Source organism: Lutra lutra, chromosome 10, assembly GCF_902655055.1.
Source record: "Lutra lutra chromosome 10, mLutLut1.2, whole genome shotgun sequence".
NCBI classification, from domain to species: domain Eukaryota; kingdom Metazoa; phylum Chordata; class Mammalia; order Carnivora; family Mustelidae; genus Lutra; species Lutra lutra.
Window position 1 is genome coordinate 94896014 of NC_062287.1, and position 19729 is coordinate 94915742.

A 19729-nucleotide genomic window follows, 5' to 3' on the forward strand; every position below is an offset into this window, starting at 1 on the left:
TGATTCAATTGCTTGGTGTTTTTTATTGTTTCAGTTAGCAAAACATGGAATGAAGGTTGTCCTTATCAGCAGATCACAGGATAAACTGAATCAAGTTTCCACTGAAATAAGTAAGTTTTTCACACACGCTCTTCTTTCATATTTACAAAAGGAATACAGCTAATCTAAGTTGAATGTTTTCAAGTAGGTATCTAGCACTGATGTATTTATGGTTCAGAACGCTTCTTTCTTATGTTGTTAAAAGTGTGCTTTAAAATGGGTCATCAACTTTTTTCAAATTAATATGGGACTGTTAAAATTTCCTTAAAATGTCTTTTCCTGACTCATTTAAGTTGTTTTTAGGAGTCAGCTTCTCTGATTAGTTTTTCATGTTCTACTTAAACACCTGAATTCCTTTTCTGTGGCTTTATTTCAGTATTCTTGCATTTTTTTCTACTCTTTGACATCATTGCCTCTAAATTTTTTTCATATATAATTGAAGAAAAATACAGAAGGCAGCATATATATATATATATATATATATATATATATATATATATATCTCTTTTGAGCTTTCTTCTTAGTCAGCTGTGCTGGAGACCTGAATTACTATGTAGCAAAGATTCTTAACTCATGTCTAATTAACCAACCCGATGGGTAAAGTAGTCCTGTCCATTCCTTGGTAGAGCACACCACGGTTCCCAGGGTGCTGACCGTTTGTGGCCGGTCGGCTTCTGAGTGTGAGGCTTTTGCACGTTTTCCCCGACGAGTTAACTTACTTGCTTTAAGAGTCAGCTCTGTGTGTTCCCAAACTTAGGCTGAATGCATTTATTATTTAATATTCCACACAGATGCAATATTTGTGTAAAAAGGGGGAGTTATTTCTACGAAAACTAATTTGAATGCCTGCAAAGGGTGAGAAAAGTGAGTTCTTTCAGAAATCGGCTGTCAAATTAGGGGTGAACAAGACAAATGTAAACTGATTGGAAAAAATGATAAAAAGTAAGAAATTTGCTCTCCAGTTGTTTCATATGTGTTGAAATTTTCACTGCACTTTACAAGAACTGAAACTGCAATCATAAAGGATGCATTATGAGCGTGGGTGAGACAGGAAAGTCGGGAATACCAGTCAGCAGACCTAAACTCTTATGGAAGGCAGGGGTCCTGCCAGGACGATTGGTGAATGAATTACCTTTATGCAAGACTTAAATAAAGTGGCTACAATGTGTATTTATCGTTTTCTAGGATTCCCGCTGTAACTTCTGTGAGTAGCCAACTAACAAATGGCTCTAATTCTTTCAGATGAGAGATTTCTTCTGTATTTTTTTTTCAGCCTTATTGAGATATAATTGATGTAGAACATTGTGTAAGTTTAAGGTGTACCACATGCTGTATTTTATTATTAACATTACTACCTACCATTAGCGTTCATATGGTGCTTTATTATTTATTTATTCCCTCACATGTATTATCCTTTTTAAGCTTTCAAACATCCTTGTGAGGTGAATATTTTTGTTATTGTTTCTTTCCAGACCGTAACTGGTCCTTGTTGATAGATTATATATAAATGCACTTTTTTCTTTATGTAAAAAAAGATCTTTATAAATACCGATATTAAGTATACTAAGTCTTGTTTTTTTTCCTAAAAAAAAATTTTTTTTAAACCCTGTTACGCTCATAGATTTTTATATCTTTAGCATTTAAGGATTTTAACTTACAAGTTTTGAATTATGTAAACACAGCTTTGAAGGTTCAAGACATATAGTATTTTGCAGTTTGGCTAAAATGTGAATTTGACTTAAGCCATGGCATTGATGAGCCTGGCGCAGTTAGCTTAGGTAATTGAACTTTCCATATTGCCCAGATCTTAACACTGTTTCTTTCGTACTTACTTGTGCTCATGTGTATAATTAACTCTTACAGTGATAAAAATGTTGTGTTGGTGCATGTGTAGATAAAACTGGCTGTTAATGAAAGCATTTGCTCATGGCTGGAAGTTAAGGTTCATAGGTGAAAAATAGAACCTTTGATGAAATGGAATGTTGAATTTTGAAATGCTGTGATCTGAACGAATCCACCGTCTACTTGATCCTAAGACAAGTAAGAGCTCCCTCATGATGGTCTTTGAGAAGGTGCTCCAGCCTGTACAAAAAATTGCTCAGCAAGCCAGAAGTATACTTTAATGATATTTGAGAATTTATTAACTTGTGATATGAGGTGACATGTGACTGTGGGCAGAGATACGGTTCTGGATAAAGACAGGATCCTGTTCATTTTCATGAAGGGACAGATGGTGATGCACTGAATTGACCTTTACTATGTTTTCCTGGGCCTTGTATAAATTAAATGAGAAAGGTGGTATCAGCAGACCAGGTCGTCAGTTCTAAGCTGAAGAAATACAAAGAGGAGTTTATGTATACCTGTACAGGTTTTCAGCTCAGATGTAAATCATCTCTTAGTCAGGATAGTGTTTTCATGCACATCTCTATTCCAGGAGAAGGAAGGACCACAATTTAATGTTGACGAAGACAGAATAATTCTGTTTATGCCTTTAGCACATCTTTATTGAATGCCTGTGTACCAGGTCCTATGCTAGCTGGTCAGCGTACAGTGGTGAGTGTGGCAGAGGCTTTTCTTGCTTTCATGGAACTTCCTTGCTGGTGGAGGAGACAGAGGAAAACAATAGGTAAAAAAGCAAAAAAACAAAACAAAACAAAGCAAATCAGACAAATAAATAATTGCAGTTTGTAATAGTGCCATGAAAGAAACAAACAAGGAAAGAACACGGAGAGGTTCTCATTTTGTGGCAGTGTGAATTTTATGACTGACCGGGTGGTAAAGGCCAGACTAATAGCCTCTTGCCCATATAGTGCCACTCCAGTTATGCAGCTGGAGCCTTAGGTGCCAAGGATATGCGCTGGGCCCTCTTAGCGGGTGTAGTGCGGAGGGGTTATATGTGCAAGCTTGCACACGATAAATGCACTCCAGCATTCCTCTTTTCTTAAGCCTTTGAATCCCTGCCTCTACATCATGCCAAGAAAGTTGTAGCCTCCCAGTCTTACTAGACGGAAGGCCGTCATGGAGTCCCAAGTTGCAGTCAGCCACCCAAGTCAACTCTTAGAGTGCCTTCCAGTTGTACGAGCTAACAGTTAAGTCCTAAATCTCTGGTAAGTGATTCCTATCTTAAAAAATATCCCAATCTGGTATTGGATTATGTTTTCCTTGGCCTAACACCCTTCGAATCATTCTCACCCAGATTTCCTAGCCATCTCCCAGTACCAATGAGCACACTTGTGCAGTTATTTTTGTGTGTCAGCCACTACTTTATGGATCTGACTTTATCCTTGTTCCTCAAAGAATGCTTGTGAGTAGCAGTAAGGGGATCATCTGGTTGGGTCTTGAGGAGAAGAAGAATTCTCTTGCAAGGAAACTGCCTTAAAGTTATCGTGAGGTTCTGCAGGTTCTTCTGTCCAGGGAAAACGAAGCTCTTCCAACACAGGAGAGAAGGGTGTTTCTCTTTGCATTGGCAAGGGAGGCTCAGAATGGCTTAGGGGTTCAAGATCCTTGGCTTCAGTTGAGCCCACCCAGATATCCCCATCCCAAGTCTCCTTCAGTGTTTTCACTTCCGTACATGAGACGTGGTGAGTCTGGGAGCGCAGCTTACACACTGTAATTCTAGCCCTGGCTCAGTTAAAGCCGATGTCAGCAAGGGGAGCCTGTGGCTGTAAAACATGAGGGTTTTTCCTAGGGCTGCCATAGAAGTTCTCTGCTTCTCTGCTCAGAAGTGGGACTGAAAGCTTAAAGGCCCAAGCTGGTCGTTTGAGACGAAGCTGCGCCATACTACAATCTCTGTGTTCATCACTTCTGCCCAACTCAAATATGACGGCCACTTGGTCCCTTAAGGCACTTCTTCAGAGGACACTGTATTATAATCGGCAGCCAGCATTCATTTGATTAGTGGCAATGCGACTGCATTATGGATCAAATCAGACCAATACCAAAAAATCCTTTGAGGTCTGTTTTCGGGGATCCCACTCCTGATACCAATTTCTGTATCAGTCAGACTTGAGTCAAGAAACAGAAGTCAGGCAAGTTAGTTTAACTAGGCTAACTTGTCTTTTCTAGTCCAGCTCTCACATTCACTCCAGGAGGTTAAACTCATCCCTCCTCCTTTCCTACGTGACTGAAAGAAGAAAAGAGGAAAGGAGGGGATTGAAAAAGAAACCACATGCCAATTGAGAAAAAACAGGACTCTTCTGGGCTCCTGTCACCTTCTGACTCTCCACTGTCATTATGTAAACTTGGGGATTCTATTTCTTTAGAAGCAATTTCTTGTGAGTGTGGAGGACAACCTACTTACGAAAGTTCTTCAGGAGAATTTTTAAAGGATTATATATAGTTTAGTAGGGAACTAAATGTTTTGCCAACAATGGATTAGTGCCCTCTCGGGATCAACTGCTTTGATGAATTTTCGCTTCTTTGTAAGGATAACTGTCACCTGTTGAATTAATACAAGCTGAGAGTCAACACATATATAATAAGCTTCTTTTATTATCTTTGTTAGCCAGGATTATTAATATATTCAGTATTTGGTCAATTTTGATTTGTCAGAGCAAAAACCTCCTAGATAATGTTTGAACTCTGAGCTATGTTTTTACTTGCAAAAAGCACAATGCAAAGACTAGCTTTTAGAACAACCTGTTGGCCCACAGAATAGAGCGATGGTGATGTTACAGTTCATATTAGTACAGAGCAGTGGGTAATGCTGATTGCACTCACCTTAATCAGCTTTGATTAAAAAAAAATACAAATTCTGTCTTTGATGAAAACAAACCAAACAAGGGGTGTTTGGCTTAGTCAGAAGAGCATCTGACTTTTGATCTCTGGTCAGGTCAAGAGTCTAAGCCCCATGTTGTAGAGATTACTTGAATTAAAAAACAAACAAACAGGGTGTTTCTCTCTTTTTGTTGATTATCTTAGGGTGTAAAGCTCTGGGATGACCCTGTAATTCCATGGTCTCTTAAGAAATGCTTTTAAAAATGTAAATCTTACTAGTCAGGTAGACGACAAAGGGATAGGGTTAGGTTAAAAAAGAATCACTTTCATTTTTTCAAACCTTACCTCTGATCAAATCTGTAGAGTTAGGTGTAGATTTGACCAAATAAGTTTGTTTCACCATTTTCTGGTGCACTCTCAGTATCATTAATGTGATGCCTTGTTTTATTTAACCTGTTTCATTTACATAAGGACAACAAGGTAGTAGTGAACCATTTTACTTAAATGTTTAATGAAACTAGAACCACATGATGTCAGGGTCAGAGAGTTGACCATGCAGCCTCTAGAATCTTAAATGTTTTTCTGGCACTTCTGTAGTTACCAGAAACATTTTTATTGCCCTTGCAGTTCACATATTCTAAAGTAAGGAACTACCAGGAACCAAAAGCCTCCCATTTTGTCTGTGGTGCCTCTGATTGTAGAGGTATCCTCTTACTCCAAGATTCCCAGATTTGTCAACGTTTCCGGAAAGTAACATTCTGTACCACCCATGAGACCAAGGTCCCAGAAGATCCTGGCTACCACGTAGGTGCCAGGACGGTTTCTTTGAAGCATTGTTTCTACATATTGGAGTGGAATTATTGTTCCTTACTAGTGGGCTTGTCATGCCTAATTAAATGAGATTTACTGTTAAATGAAATGTTTCTGGCATGGTCAGGTTACAAATTTGTTTTATCTATGGGGCGCCTGGGTGGCTCAGTGGGTTAAGCCGCTGCCTTCGGCTCAGGTCATGATCTCAGAGTCCTGGGATCGAGCCCCGCATCGGGCTCTCTGCTCAGCAGGGAGCCTGCTTCCTCCTCTCTCTCTGCCTGCCTCTCTGCCTGCTTGTGATCTCTCTGTCAAATAAATAAATAAAATCTTTTAAAAAAAAATTTGTTTTATCTAATCATATCCTGGTAGGAGGAAGGATAGATTCTTATTGAGCCTATGGAAGTAATTACATTGCCGTGTAAGGTGAAGAACTCGGTAAGGGCCTATATGCCATCTAACCATCATTCTGATTAGTTTTGCAGACAAGGCCAGTCAATATGTCTTGTATTTTCTATACAGTTTCCATCTTGAGATTTGCCTAAACAATTGAATAGTTTATGTTCCAGTTGCTATTGCTGCATAACAACCACCCCAAACTTACCAATGTGAAATAAAACTGTGTTAGTTACTCAGAAATTCTGCTGATCGGGAGTTTTGCCAGGACTCGGGGAAATGATTCTTTGGCTTCTCATGGCATTACCAAGTTCCCTAACTGTGACACTCAGTAGCAGAGAGGCTGGTTCAAAAGATTTAAGATGGCTTCTCTCACAGGGCTGGTGCCATGGTCGAGAATGACCGGAAAGCTGGACAGAGCTGGGACTGTTGGCCATGGTGCCTTTGCATAGCCTGCCTAGCATGGCCAGATCTGGGGAGCTGGACTCTTCACACGGTAACTGCATCCCTCACAGTGGACGTTGCAAGATAACGAATCATATGCTGATGTCTTTTTGTGACCTGCCCTCAGAACTCACACAGCGTTACTTTTGTCATATTCTGTTGGTCAAAGCAGACACGAGCCTGCCCAGATCCCAGGTGAAAATAATAGACTCCACCTCTTGATGGAGGAGCAACTTGGTAACATTGGAAAAGAGCGTGTGGGAAGGGAGATATTTTTGGAAAATAAAATCTGGATCTGGAGAATACAATCTGCCACAGTTTATAAGCTATATTTTTCTCGATTTCTGGGGGATCAGTTGGAGCAACACACCATTCCAAGAGTGCTTTGTTCCAGTTTGCCTAAGGACAGTCAGCCACCAAGGAAGGATGCGGGGGAGTAAAAAATTAAGAAAAAGATGTTTTCTTAAAACCACTATTAAAGTTTCTTCATTGACCTCATTTAGTTGCAAAATTAATTCTTGTTCCGTTGGATCTTGGGGCAAGAGCATTAAAGAGTCCTATAGATACTGACTCAGTTTCCTGGCATATCTGTCCCATAGTCTGAGCTTGGTGGCAGTGTCAGGTTATGCTGGGAAGGAAGTCTGAAACAGGAGTTGACTCTTTACAGCATCCGTGGAGGTCAAGAGTACTGCAACAGGCCTCCATCTACCGAGGCTGTTATTCTTTGGGTGTTCTTCCTAAAGACTCAGTTCTCTGACTTCCAGCTTATGGGCCTCCAGCTTTTGGCAAACTTGAAGGAAAAGTAGGAATCCACCTGTTAATAAGACTGATGGTCTCTGGTTTACTTATTATAATAATTAACAGTGTCAGAAGAGAATACCCAATTCTGGTATAATATAGAGCTAATTAATGATTTAGTGATTTTTCTCAGGGCATGAGCCTTATGGTGGACACTAAAGGCATTGAAAAAGCTCCAGGGACTTCTGTAAAGTGTGTTTTAAAATTGTCACCATTTAACCATAATCTTAGAGATCATTTTGTTCATAGCTGTGTGCCAGGCTGTGCACAGGAGCATGAAAATGTTTCTGTCCATCCTGAAAAGTATCCACATGTTGAACAATATTCATTATTAGTCAGACCGTGGCTCTTCCCATGCTGTGGGTAAACAGGGCAGCTCTCATAAGAGAGTTGAGCTAATTAAAGATAAGGAAAATATACTACATATCTAGTTTTTTTCCTAATAGCCTCTCTGCTCAGTAGTGCTCTAGTGGCCATCTGGGAAATACCAATGATGGTTTGACTATACCATACACTTTAATCAATTTCATTATTTTTAATTTTATGGCCCAAATTTGTGAAGGCAGTAGCATAAAGAGTTGTCAGGAGACTAGTGATTATAGCAAAATATAAGCATAAATCACAGGTGCCCAAGACAAGAAATGATGAGAGTGGTGGTTTAAGTGACAGTCAGTAAAATAAAACATAGCCTTAAGAAACAATAATTATTAGGAAATCCAGCTTTTTTAGAATCGAGAAACTTTTGTTAAACAATGATTCAAGGGCATGACAAAAGTCAACAGAAAAGCTTAAAAAGTTAACAGGCTGTTAGAAAGTGAGAGTGTTTTGGGGAGATAAGGAAACTTTGTTGGCTAGGCTGGACACTGATGATACAGAATATTTTTTTTTTTACAGCTTTCTCATTAAGAGAAGACTATATTATCAAAGATCAAGTTTCTTTTCAACAACTTGTTTCAAATTATTTAATTCATAAGCTTTCTTTGTTGATTTTAATATATTTTATATACTTACTTATACATATATTTAGATAAGTTAACACTTTCCCCTGAAGCTTAAAATGCATTAACTTTATGTGCTGTTATTACATTGTAAGAAAACTCACCTATCACAGTGACTTTGCCACCTGAATTGGGGTTTTCTTTAAGATGCCTCCTTCTTTAACTCACTGTGATATTAATATGGTATCTTAAGGTCATTTAAGGATCATAGAAGTTATATTTAAGTTGACAGTGTGGAGCAATACAGTCATTATTGATACCAAGTTTGTCCAAAAGATGACATTTGCAAATTTTACACAGAGGACAGGAAGAGTAATTAACATCAGTGATTTGCAGTATTGTCTGAAGTTTAGAAGAGGCTATCCTTTCATGAAAAATGAACGAAATGTTGCAATGGCATTAAATTCCAGACTGTGATATGATCAGAAAGAAGAGATATAGCCACTTTTAAAATTAAAATGGTCAAACCAGTTCTAATTTGGCCATTTTACCTTAATTAGGACTTACATGTGTATCTTAGATTCTTATGTAATTCTTTGCTTATATACCAATTAATAAAAATACTTCAAAAGTTTATTAGTACCTTTAAAAAAACTATTAGTTGCTAGCCAAATATCTGTTTGAATTTTTTACTGTCCTTTCTCAAGCTGGCCGTTTCTATAAGGATGATTTTTCTGAAATTTCTAGTACATTTTAAAGCATTAGAAGTTTTGTACTTGTCTGGTCATTTTTGAGTTTTCTCTTCTCAGATTTAAGGGAACACTGATTAATCTCTATAAGCCACTCAGAAGAGGCTTTTTAAAATACAAAATAGTTGATTGACGGTATTGTTCAAGCCTCCTGTATCTTCATTGATTTTTCTGTGTACTTGCTGTGGGGAGGGTGTTGAAATCCCCAACTGTACTTATGGATTTGTCTGTTTCTTTGTGTCTATTTTTTTGTTATTAGATGCATTAACATTTAGGGGTGATATGTTTTCTTGATGAATTCATTCCTTTATCATTATACAATGACCTTTTTTATTCTTGGTAATATTCTTTGCACTGAAATCAGCTTTGTTTATCTTTCTTTTGGTTGGTGTTAGCATGGTATATATATATATTTTTTTTTTTCTGTCTTTTCTTTTAACCTATATGTGCCTTATATTCATTTATTTATTTTTTATTATTTTTAAAAATTTTTATTGTGTTATGTTAGTCACCATAAAATACATCATTTGTTTTTGATTGTGCTTTATATTTAAAGCATAATCTTTAAATAAATCTTTAACTCTTAAAATTTAAACAGCATAGATTTGGTCATTTTTTTAAAAAATACAATTTGATGACTTCTGCCTTTTAACTGGGGTTCTCAGACCATTTACACTTAATGTTATTGTTGATAGGATTGGGTTAAGATCTACCCATTTACTCTGTTTTCTGTTCATCTCATCTGTTCTTTTTTCCCTTGTTTTTTTTTTTTTTTTTTTTTTCTGCCTATGTTTGGATTTACAACATGTTTTTAATCATTCTTTATTATTGGGGCACTTGGGTGGTTCAGTTGTTAGGCGTTTGCCTTCGGCTCAGGTCATGATCCCAGGGTCCTGGGATCTGGCCCCACATAGGGCTCCTTGCTTAGCGGGAAGCCTGCTTCTCCCTCTCCCACACCCCCTGCTTGTGTTCTCTCTTTTGCTGTGTCTCTCTCTGTCAAATAAGATAAAATTAGGTAAGATAAAATAAAATAAAATAAATCATTCCTTATTTCCTTCCTTGGCTATTGGCTGTACATATTTTTTCTTTGTTTTCAGTGATTGCTTTAGATTTAGCAATGTTTACCTTGTCACAGGCTACTACTACTTGATGTAGAGCACAAGAATGTGATGACAGTATACTCCCATTCCCCACTGTTTTATTTATTTCTATATATGTTATGAATTGTATAACATTTTTGCCATAGTCAACTATATTTTAAGAGAGAAACTTATTTTTTATTTTTTTAAATGTTCTTTATTTGCACACATTATTTCTTACGCTATTCATTCCTTTTTATGGGTACATAATTCAGTCAGGAATCTTATTTTTTTTCTTACCGGTCTGAAAGACTTCCTTTTATATCTCTTATACTGCTGGTCTGCTACTGATGAATTTTTTTTGTAAGTCTGAACAAAAACATTTAGTTTTGAATGTATTTTCTCTGGGTATAAAATTTTACGATGACATTCTTTCTTCCCCTTTCACTACTTTACTTTGCCTCTTTGTGTTCTGGTCTGTAGTGTTTTTAAGAGGTCTGCTGTTATTTCTTTTTTCTTTCTTTTTTTTTTTTTACTACATTGTGTAAGTCACTTTTTTTTTCTTCTCTGGTTACTTTTAAGATTTATCTTTTTATTAGCAGCTTTAAGGAATTTGAGTATTTTGCCCCATGGTGTACTTTTCTTCATGTTTCTCCTACTTGGAATTGATTGAGCTTAAATTTGTATGTTTGTAATTTTCATTATATTGGGAAAATTGGGGCCATCAAATATTTTTTCTATCCTTCACTCTCTTTTTAGAATTCTAGGTATACATATATTGAATGGATTAAAGTTGACTCTCAACTTACTGATGTTGTCTTCTTTCCTTTTCTTTTTGGGGGAGGGGTCTCTTTTCTCTGTGTTTCATTTTAGAGAGTGACTATTGCCGTACCTTTACATTCATTAATCTTTCTCTTGTTTCTGATCTGCCATTAGTCCTGTTAGTGTATTTTTTTTAATTCAGATATTTTATTTTTCTCTCAAAATAAAATTTTAGGTCATTTTTGTATCTTCTTTATCTCTTTTAAAGATGTTTGCCCTTTCCATTTTTGAACATACACCAGCCCTTATATGTGGGGGATGTGTTCCAAGACCAACCCCCCCCATGCCTGAAACTGTGGGTAGTACTGAGCCCTGCACATACTTTGTTTTTTTTCTGTATATCCATACTTAGGATAAAGTTTGATTTATAATTAGATGCAACAAGAGATTAACAACAAAATAATAGAATAATTACAATATACAGTAATACAAATTATATGAATGTTAGTCTCTCAAAATACTTTATTGTATTGTTCTCACCCTTCTTGTGGTGGTTGGAGATGACGAAATGCCTACGTGATGAGATGAACATAGGCATTGTGACCTCGCATTGGGCTACTGTTGACCTGCTGACGACTCATCAGAAGGGGAATCACCTGCTTCCAGACCGTAGCTGATTGTGGCTAACTAAAACCTTGGAAAGCAATACTGTGAATAAGGGAGGATTACTGTATATAGTGTGCTCTTGCTCTTGTTTTATCCTTGTCTTTCTCTTGCTGTTAGTCTCACTCATGCCCTCTGTCCACTGTCTAGTAGTTCTAGGGACTCTGTCTTACCCACATGCTTAAGGCTCTTTCCTCAACTCGGGGGAACTGCTGATCTCTATTTGAGTCCCTCTCCCTGCATTCTAGTCTAAAAAATCTGTAGGCAGTAAGTTAGGGCAGCTGCAAGGCTCACCTCATTTGTTTCCCTTCTTGTGGATATCAGTGTCCTGAACTGTCTATCTTGCACTGACTGAAATCCATTGTTTCACATATTTTGTCCAGTTTTTTCAGTTTAAGGTCATGGGGTAAATCTTGTCTGTTATACCATCATGGCTGAAACAGAAAAGCCTCATATCCCCCTCCCTCTTACCCTTACAGATCCTTATAGATTTCCTGGTAAATATAATTATTATCTTTGCACATGTCTCTAAATATTTGGTCTGCATTAGGCTTTTTTTTTTTTAAGAGTGCATTTATTTGTCAGAGAGAGAGCATAAGCAGGGTGAAGCGGAGCCTGATACAGGACTCGATCCCAAGACCCTGCGATCATGACCTGAGCTGAAGCCAGATGCTTAACTGGCTGAGACACCCAGGCGTCCCTGCATTAGGCTTTAAGGAAAGAACAGGACTAAATGTTTTTGCACGTTTGCCCTGGGCTTCGTATGGTTAAGGGGGATGGGTCCACTTCGCAAGTGTTGCAAGTGTTATTTTGGTGACCGAAGAACCTTTGTGAAACGTTTTAGTATTCTTAATCTTGCACAGAAAAATACTTTTGAAATTTAGTTGATGTTCCAATTTTGGCATAAGTGGTTTTCAGAGCTAATGTGGGATCCTCTTGTAAACTGTCCAACTAAATCATTTTGTACCTTATTGCCACTTCATTACTGTTTGTTACCAATCGTTTACCCTGCTAGAGAACAACATCTGTAATATGGGTGGATATTTTGTTAGAAATGTAGCCTACCTACCAATTAGTTGGCCCAGCCAAATGAGCATGTGTTGATCTGCATCTGCAATTAAGGCAGCTGCTTGAAATTCACTGTTCTACAGCTGGCATTAGGTGCGTGGGAGTGTACTACACTGTGTCCAGACGGCGAACTATACCTCTTAATTAAGACATTTGCTTATGTTTGCATGGTTTCTTTAAAACAGCGAGTGGTCTTTCCAATTGGATTATTGATGGCTTGGTAACTTTTATGTAAAATAAAACTTTTTTTAGTTGAGGAAATATGGGGCCAAGGTGTTCTGAAATGAGTCCCATTTAAGTAGATGATTGGTGTTTCTCCTCCCACTTGAAAATTATTAGTTGTTATTCTAAGTGGATAATTGTAATTTGGGGTACGGACTTAAACTATAAAAGAATTCGTAGAAAGGCATATTCTTCGGATGTATTTATAAAGTGCTTCAGGACTTTCATGTAGAGATTGCTTCTCTTTTCATCATGGAAAGAAAGTACTTTGAAAGTTTGATGGAAAAGGTTCACTTTAACTTGATTTTTCCATCCAATAAAGTTATATATTTTCTTCTCAATTATCCATCATTTTAATAGTTTTATACCATTACTTCTTAAATGCCAAGTTTATGTTACATGCTACTTTTATAAATCTTTAACTACCAAGTACTAATTTAAATGACTTAGTGCTAAATCTAATACTAAAGTGAAAGGGAAGATGAATCCATTAAGACCAACAAGAAATTTCATAAATTTTGAATTCTTTTATTCCTTCACTGTTAAGAAAAATCAATAGAATTAACGTCTAATGACAAAAGGCTAATAGTATTAAAGAGTGTTGATGTCGAATCAGCTTTCATTGTGTTTCCATTCTGTTTAATGCTGTAGTGATGTATAAAATCTTAAATCTAATCACCCTTCAATAACTGATAAAAATATTAAGCCACAAAATGTAAGTATATTCATTTTGGGGGAACACTGAGTGGAATCACGTTTAGGTATGTGTACTTTAGAAAACGTACCCCACATGATTTTAAAGGTCATTCCTGTTTAGGAACTACTGATAGACTAAACCCCTTTTTATTTATTTATTTATTTTTAAAGATTTTATTTATTTGACAGAGAGAGAGAGAGAGATCACAAGGAGGCAGAGAGGCAGGCAGAGAGAGAGGAGGAATCAGGCTCCCCGCTGAGCAGAGAGCCCGATGTGGGGCTCAATCCCAGGACCCTGGGATCATGACCTGAGCCGAAGGCAGAGGCTTTAACCCACTGAGCCACCCAGGTGCCCCCTAAACCCCTTTTTAAATATGGAAACTAAGTCTGAGAAACCAAGTCTTACCTAACTAATGACCGAAATGGGCAGAATCTTTGGCTTCTTGTGCTGTATTTTCCATTACCCCTCTGCTCTTAATTTGTGCTTTAAATGTTGTAGCTGGGGAACTAAGTGACAATTTGGGGGAGGTAAATATTGCCAAAACATAGTGTCATGGTTACATAGCATCAAGAGTTTAAAAAAGCAACCTGAACTCAACTTGTATCATGACTGTGTTGAATTACAGTTCATTACAGTCAGTTGTTATCATTGGGTCAATTTTAGGATTGTGAACATTTTTATTAAAATGGACGTATTTATTCCTTTCCATTTTAAAAAAAATTTTGAGTAATTTTTTAGATGACATGCAATATTATATCAGTTTCAAGTGTAAAACAATGATTCATATCTCTATACATTACGGTACGCTTACCACAAGTGTAGCTTCCTTCTGTCCCCACACAACACTATTACAATATCAGGGACTGTATTCCCTATGCTGTACTTTTATTCCCATGACTTATTCATCTCATAACTGGAGGCCTGTATCTCCCGCTCCCTTTTACTCATTTGCCCATTCTCCCACAACCCTTCCTTCTGGCAACTATCAGTTTGTTGTCTATAAGGCTGATTCTACTTTTTGTTTGTTTAGTCCTTTGCTTTGTTTTTTAGATTCCACATATGAGTGACATCACGTAGTACTTTTCTTTCTCGGTCTGACTTATTTCATTTAGTATAATATCCTCCCCCCCAACCAAGAATGGTCTTTTTATTTATTTATTTTTAAAATTTTTTATTTTTTATTAACATATATAATGTATTATTAGCCCCAGGGTACAGGTCTGTGAATCGCCAGGTTTACACACTTCACAGCACTCACCATAGCACATACCTTCCCCAGTGTCCATAACCCAATAGTATAATATCCTTAGGTCCATCCACATTGCTGCAAATGGCAAGATTTCATACCTTTTTATGGTTGTGTAATATTCAGTGTGTGTGTGTGTATACCAAATCTTCCTTATCCTTCATCTTTTTTTTTTGTAATGATTTAATTAATTTATTTGTCAGAGAGAGAGAGATAGAGAGAGAGCGCACGTATAAGCAGGGGAGCGGCAGTCTGAGGGAGAAGCAGGCTCCCTGCTGAGCAAGGAGCCAGATACAGGGCTCGATCCCAGGACCCTAGGATCATGACCTGAGCCAAAAGCAGGTGCTTAACCAACTGAGCCACCCAGGTGTCCCTCCATTCATCTTTTGATGAATTCTTAAGTTGCTTCCGTATCTTCTTGGCTATTGTAAATAATGCAGCAATAAAAATAGGGATGCATGTATCCCTTTGAATTAGTGTTTTCATATTCTTTGGGTAAATACCCAGAGATATAATTACCAGATTGTATGGTAGTTCTATTTTTATTTCTTTGAGGAACCTCCCTATTGTTTTTTGCAGTGGCTATACCTATTTACATTCCCACTAATAATGCACAAGGGTTCCTTTAACACTTGCAATTTCTTGTCTTTTTGATTCTAGCTATTCTGACAGGTATAAGGTAGTATCTCATTGTGGTTTTGATTTGCATTTCTCTGATGATTAGTGATGCCAAACAACTCTCCATGTACCTCTTGGCCATCTGTATATCTTCTTTGGAAAAATATCTATTCAGGTCCTCTGCTCATTTTCTTAATTTAAATTTTAGGTGGTTAACATGCAGGGCACTACTGGTTTCTGGAGTCCAATTCAGTATTTCATCACTTACATCCTAATACAGTGCTCGTCCCAACAAGTATCCTCCATAAAACCTGTCACCTATCTAGCCCATCCCCCACCCACATCCCTCCATCAACCCTCAGCTTGTTCTATAGTAAGAGGCTCTTACGGCTTGTTTCTCTCTCCTTTTTTTTTCTTTCCCCCCTTCCTGTATATTTATCTGTTTTCTTTCTTAAATTCCTCCTATGAATGAGAGTATGTGGTGTTTGTCTTTCTCTGACTTATTTCACTTAGCATAATACACTTTAGCACCATCCATGTCACTGCAAATGGCAAGATTTCCTTCTTTTTGATGGTGGAGTGATATTCCTGTGTGTGTCTGTGTGTGTGTGTCTATGTCACATCTTTATCCATTCATCAGTGAGTGGACATTTTGGCTTTCCCCATGGTTCAGTTATTGTTGATAATGCTACTATAAACATGGTGCATGTGTCCTTTCAAATCTGTATTTTTGTATCCTTTGGGTAAATACCTAGAGGTGCAATTGCTGGGTCATAGGGTAGTTTTATTTTTAATATTTTGATGAACCTCCATACTGTTCTCCAGAGTGGCTGCACCAGTTTACATTCCTACCAACAGTGCAAGAGGGTTCCCCTTTCTCCGCATCCTCGCCAACACCTGTTGCATTCTATACAGTAATAACAGAACAGCAGAAAAAGAAATCAAGGAATTGATCACATTTGCAATTGCACCAAAAACAATAAGATACCAAGGAATAAATCTAATGGAAGAAGTAAAAGATCTGTACTCTGAAAACTATAGAATACTTATGAAAGAAATTGAAGAGTACACAAAGAAATAGAAAAGCATTCCATCCTCATGGATTGGAGGAACACTGTTAAAATGTCTATACTACCAAAAGCCATCTATACATCTACTGCAGTCCCCATCAACATTTTTCATAGCGCTAGAACAAATGATCCTAAAAGTTGTATGGAACCACAAAAGACCCTGAATAGTCAAAGCAGTTCTGAAAAAGAAAAACAAAACTGGAGGCATAACAATTTTGGTTTTCAAGGTATTACAAAGCTGTAGTCATCAAGACAGTATGGTACTGGCAAAAACAAACACAAAGATCAATGGAACAGAAAAAAGAATCCAGAAATGGACCCACAACTATCTGGTCTACTAATCTTTGAAAAAAGCCTTTTCAACAAACAGTGTTGGGAAAACTGGACAGCAACATGCAGAAGAATGATACTGGACCACTTTCTTACACCATACACAAAGATAAATTCAAAATGGATGAAAGACCTTAATGTGAGACAGGAAATCATGAAAATCCTAGAGGAGAACACAGGTTGCAACCTCTTCGACCTTGGCCATAGCAGCTTCTTACTAGGCCCGTCTTTGGAGGAAAAGGAAACAAAAGCAAAAATGAACTATTGGGACTTTATCAAGATAAAAAACTTCTGCACAGCAGAGAAAACAGTCAACGAAACTAAAAGGAAGCCTAAGGAATGGGAGAAAATATTTGCCAATGACATATCTGATAAAGGGTATCCAAAATCTACAAAGAACTTACCAAACTCAACACCAAGAAAACAAATAACCCAATTGAGAAATGGGCAGGAGACTTTAATAGACACTTTTCAAAGAAGACATCCAGGTGGCTAACAGACACATGAAGCGATCTCAGCATCACTCATCATCAGGGAAACACAAATCAAAAGCATGTTGAGATACCATCTCACACCTGTCAGGATGGCTAAAAGTCCTTTTCATTTTTTTAAGACACAGCCGTGTCCAACTGGTTATTTAAGGATGACTTTGAATTAGTAACACCCTAAAGTAACTGCATAAAACGGTTAACTTTACTAAAACGAGCTTTGATTAAAAACAAGTGTTCCAGTAATATTTGAGAGGTTTCCTGTAATAAGTGGTGAGATAAGCATCTGTGTTGATCCTTAGAACAAGTATGAGGACAAGCTGGTGAGGTTCCCCAAGATCCTGCAGTAGGCCGTAATGCTGATCTTCAGTTGGAGGCATCAAGTGCACATCTACTTCTGCTTTCACTGCTACGTGGTATTTCTTGCGTTCTTTCTAACTATTCATCCTCCTCTCCCCCAGTTTATCCTTTATGGTATTAATCCAGAACCCAAGGTGCCTTGAAAATGTGCCTTGTTTTCTGGTCTTGAATTGCTCAGAATTGTGTTTTTGGCTCCTATTTCTGAACTGCATGGGGGATGGAAAACTCTGAAAAACCTCTATTCATCCTTTGTGTGTCTTTTAGGAGTGGTTTGTGAGGCTGGATGTTGGACTGCCGGCAAGGTAGACGACACCCTCGGAGGTGGGACTCCAGCTTTCCTCCTGCTACAGGGTTGGCCACTCTGCTTCGATCAATTTTATACATTGAGTTTTGCATCCTTTTGATAAAAGGGTCTGTTGCAGCGAAGTTTGAGAACCATAGCTATAGATAACTCCCCACACCCTCCTGGTCAGTCCTTATTGTGTCCTTCTAACAAAGGCCCTGTTTTACCCAGTATGTGTCTCTATACGCCTAGCCTTTCAACCTCCTCTCAGAAAGAAATATCATCTTCTCTAGGAGCCAACCTTTTGCTGGTGTCTTGCTTACCAGCCTCTTACTGGTTCCTTAAGGACTTGTTCCCACAACATTCCTCTCCTCTGATGTCTCTAACAGATACCCCTGAGACAGGTTTTTTGGGGCCTGATTTTTGTTTTAATGATCAGCAGATTTCACTTAATCACATAAATCTTACTTTTTATGTTTTCTTTTGAAAATCCAAATGATCTCTTAACCCTGGGCGCAGCATTCCTGTAGGGCAGCAATCTGTTGGCATTGAGAACCAGTTGCCCTTTAGGTGGGTCCTGCCCTGTCAAGTTTGTCCCAGCCCATCCCTGCTCATGCAGTGCCTATGCCTATGCTTTTATGGGGCTCTCTTCATGAACTTGAGTAACGAACTTGAGTAACGTGCTTGGCCGGAAGGACATTACAGTTTGTGACCTTTGTTACCCTTTACAGTTTGTGACCTTCGTTACCCTTTCTAAGCGCATCTAGAGAGAAATTCTATTTCATTTGCGTCATTGTCAGTGAAATAGCATTCTTCTCGTATGGTATACTTATGCTTTATAAATATTCTCCATTAATTTTGCTTTTGTCTCCTAACAGAAACATACCTATAAATGTTAATATTAAAAACAATATAAACTCAGGATGTAAGAAAACTGTACACATACAGTTAGGAAGTGATCACAAAATTCTGGGAATCACGTGTTCCCTCCTAATTATTTACTGTTCCTTCTTTCCTCTCCTGAGTTTCTTAATTTTAATTAAACTTCTAACATTATCTAATATTAATTAATTTCTAATACTATCATTAATTTTGACTTCTTTGGTTTTTATATACATCACAAAACTCTATTGAGTTTTGGCTTCTTCAGTTCAGCATATAATGTATAGATGCAACACATGTGCATTCATGTGTGCTCCAAGGACATGCCCAGGACTGTTCCCAGGATTGTTACTGATAATAGCAAAAAAATGTAGTTCATTTATTTTCAGCCCTTGTGAATGTACTACAATTTAGTTATCTATTCCATTGTTGATGGACATTCGGGTTGTTTCCCATGTTTTACTATTTTGGATCTGTCCTTGTAAGAGGACTTACATTCTTGAGACATACTGAGAATCTCTTTGTCATACCTGGAACATTGCTTTTTCCATCAAATAGATTGCTTAAGATAACGTTGTAAATACAGTAGCAGACTTGGAGTTAGTACCGAGACCTTAAATCCTTCTGTGGACTGACGCCTCACAAACAAAACAAAAAAACACCGAAGGAGATCGCATGATAATAAAAGAGGAGAAACCCCATATATACCAGTGAAGTATGCAAAATAAGCCCCCATCCAAGGAGGGTCACGTGTAGTCAAGCCTACCCTGAGGAACGTTCTGGGGAAGAATCTGAGAATGGCTCTACCACAGGCAACAAATGTATAAAGTCATAAAGGAGAGAATTTGAGGAATCTTAAAGAGCCATACTGAGCCAAAGCATTCAAGAGTATTTGTGGACACTGGTCACTATTTTACCTCCATAACTATGGTCAAACAGGTGATAGAGCGCATGGCTGCAGTTTTAATCATCCATACCAAGATTCTGATTTTTATGTCTTAGCTCTTGGTATGTTTTATGAATTTTAAACTTAAATATATCCAAAGTTTGAAAGCAGAATAGCTAACCTTCTTA

At 37.7% G+C, this 19729-nt stretch overlaps 1 protein-coding gene across 5 annotated transcripts in view; it reads left to right on the forward strand.

Moving 5' to 3' along the window:
- Nucleotides 1-19729, forward strand: part of LOC125079411 (very-long-chain 3-oxoacyl-CoA reductase) — a 339719-nt gene that overhangs the window by 57468 nt on the left and 262522 nt on the right. The window contains exon 3 of one of the 5 annotated variants that reach the window (XM_047692990.1): nt 35-110. The exons of the other annotated variants lie outside the window; for them this stretch is intronic. Within the exon in view, the coding sequence (XP_047548946.1) occupies nt 35-110 (76 nt within the window). The remainder of the gene's footprint in view (nt 1-34; nt 111-19729) is intronic. 5 annotated transcript variants of the gene reach the window in all.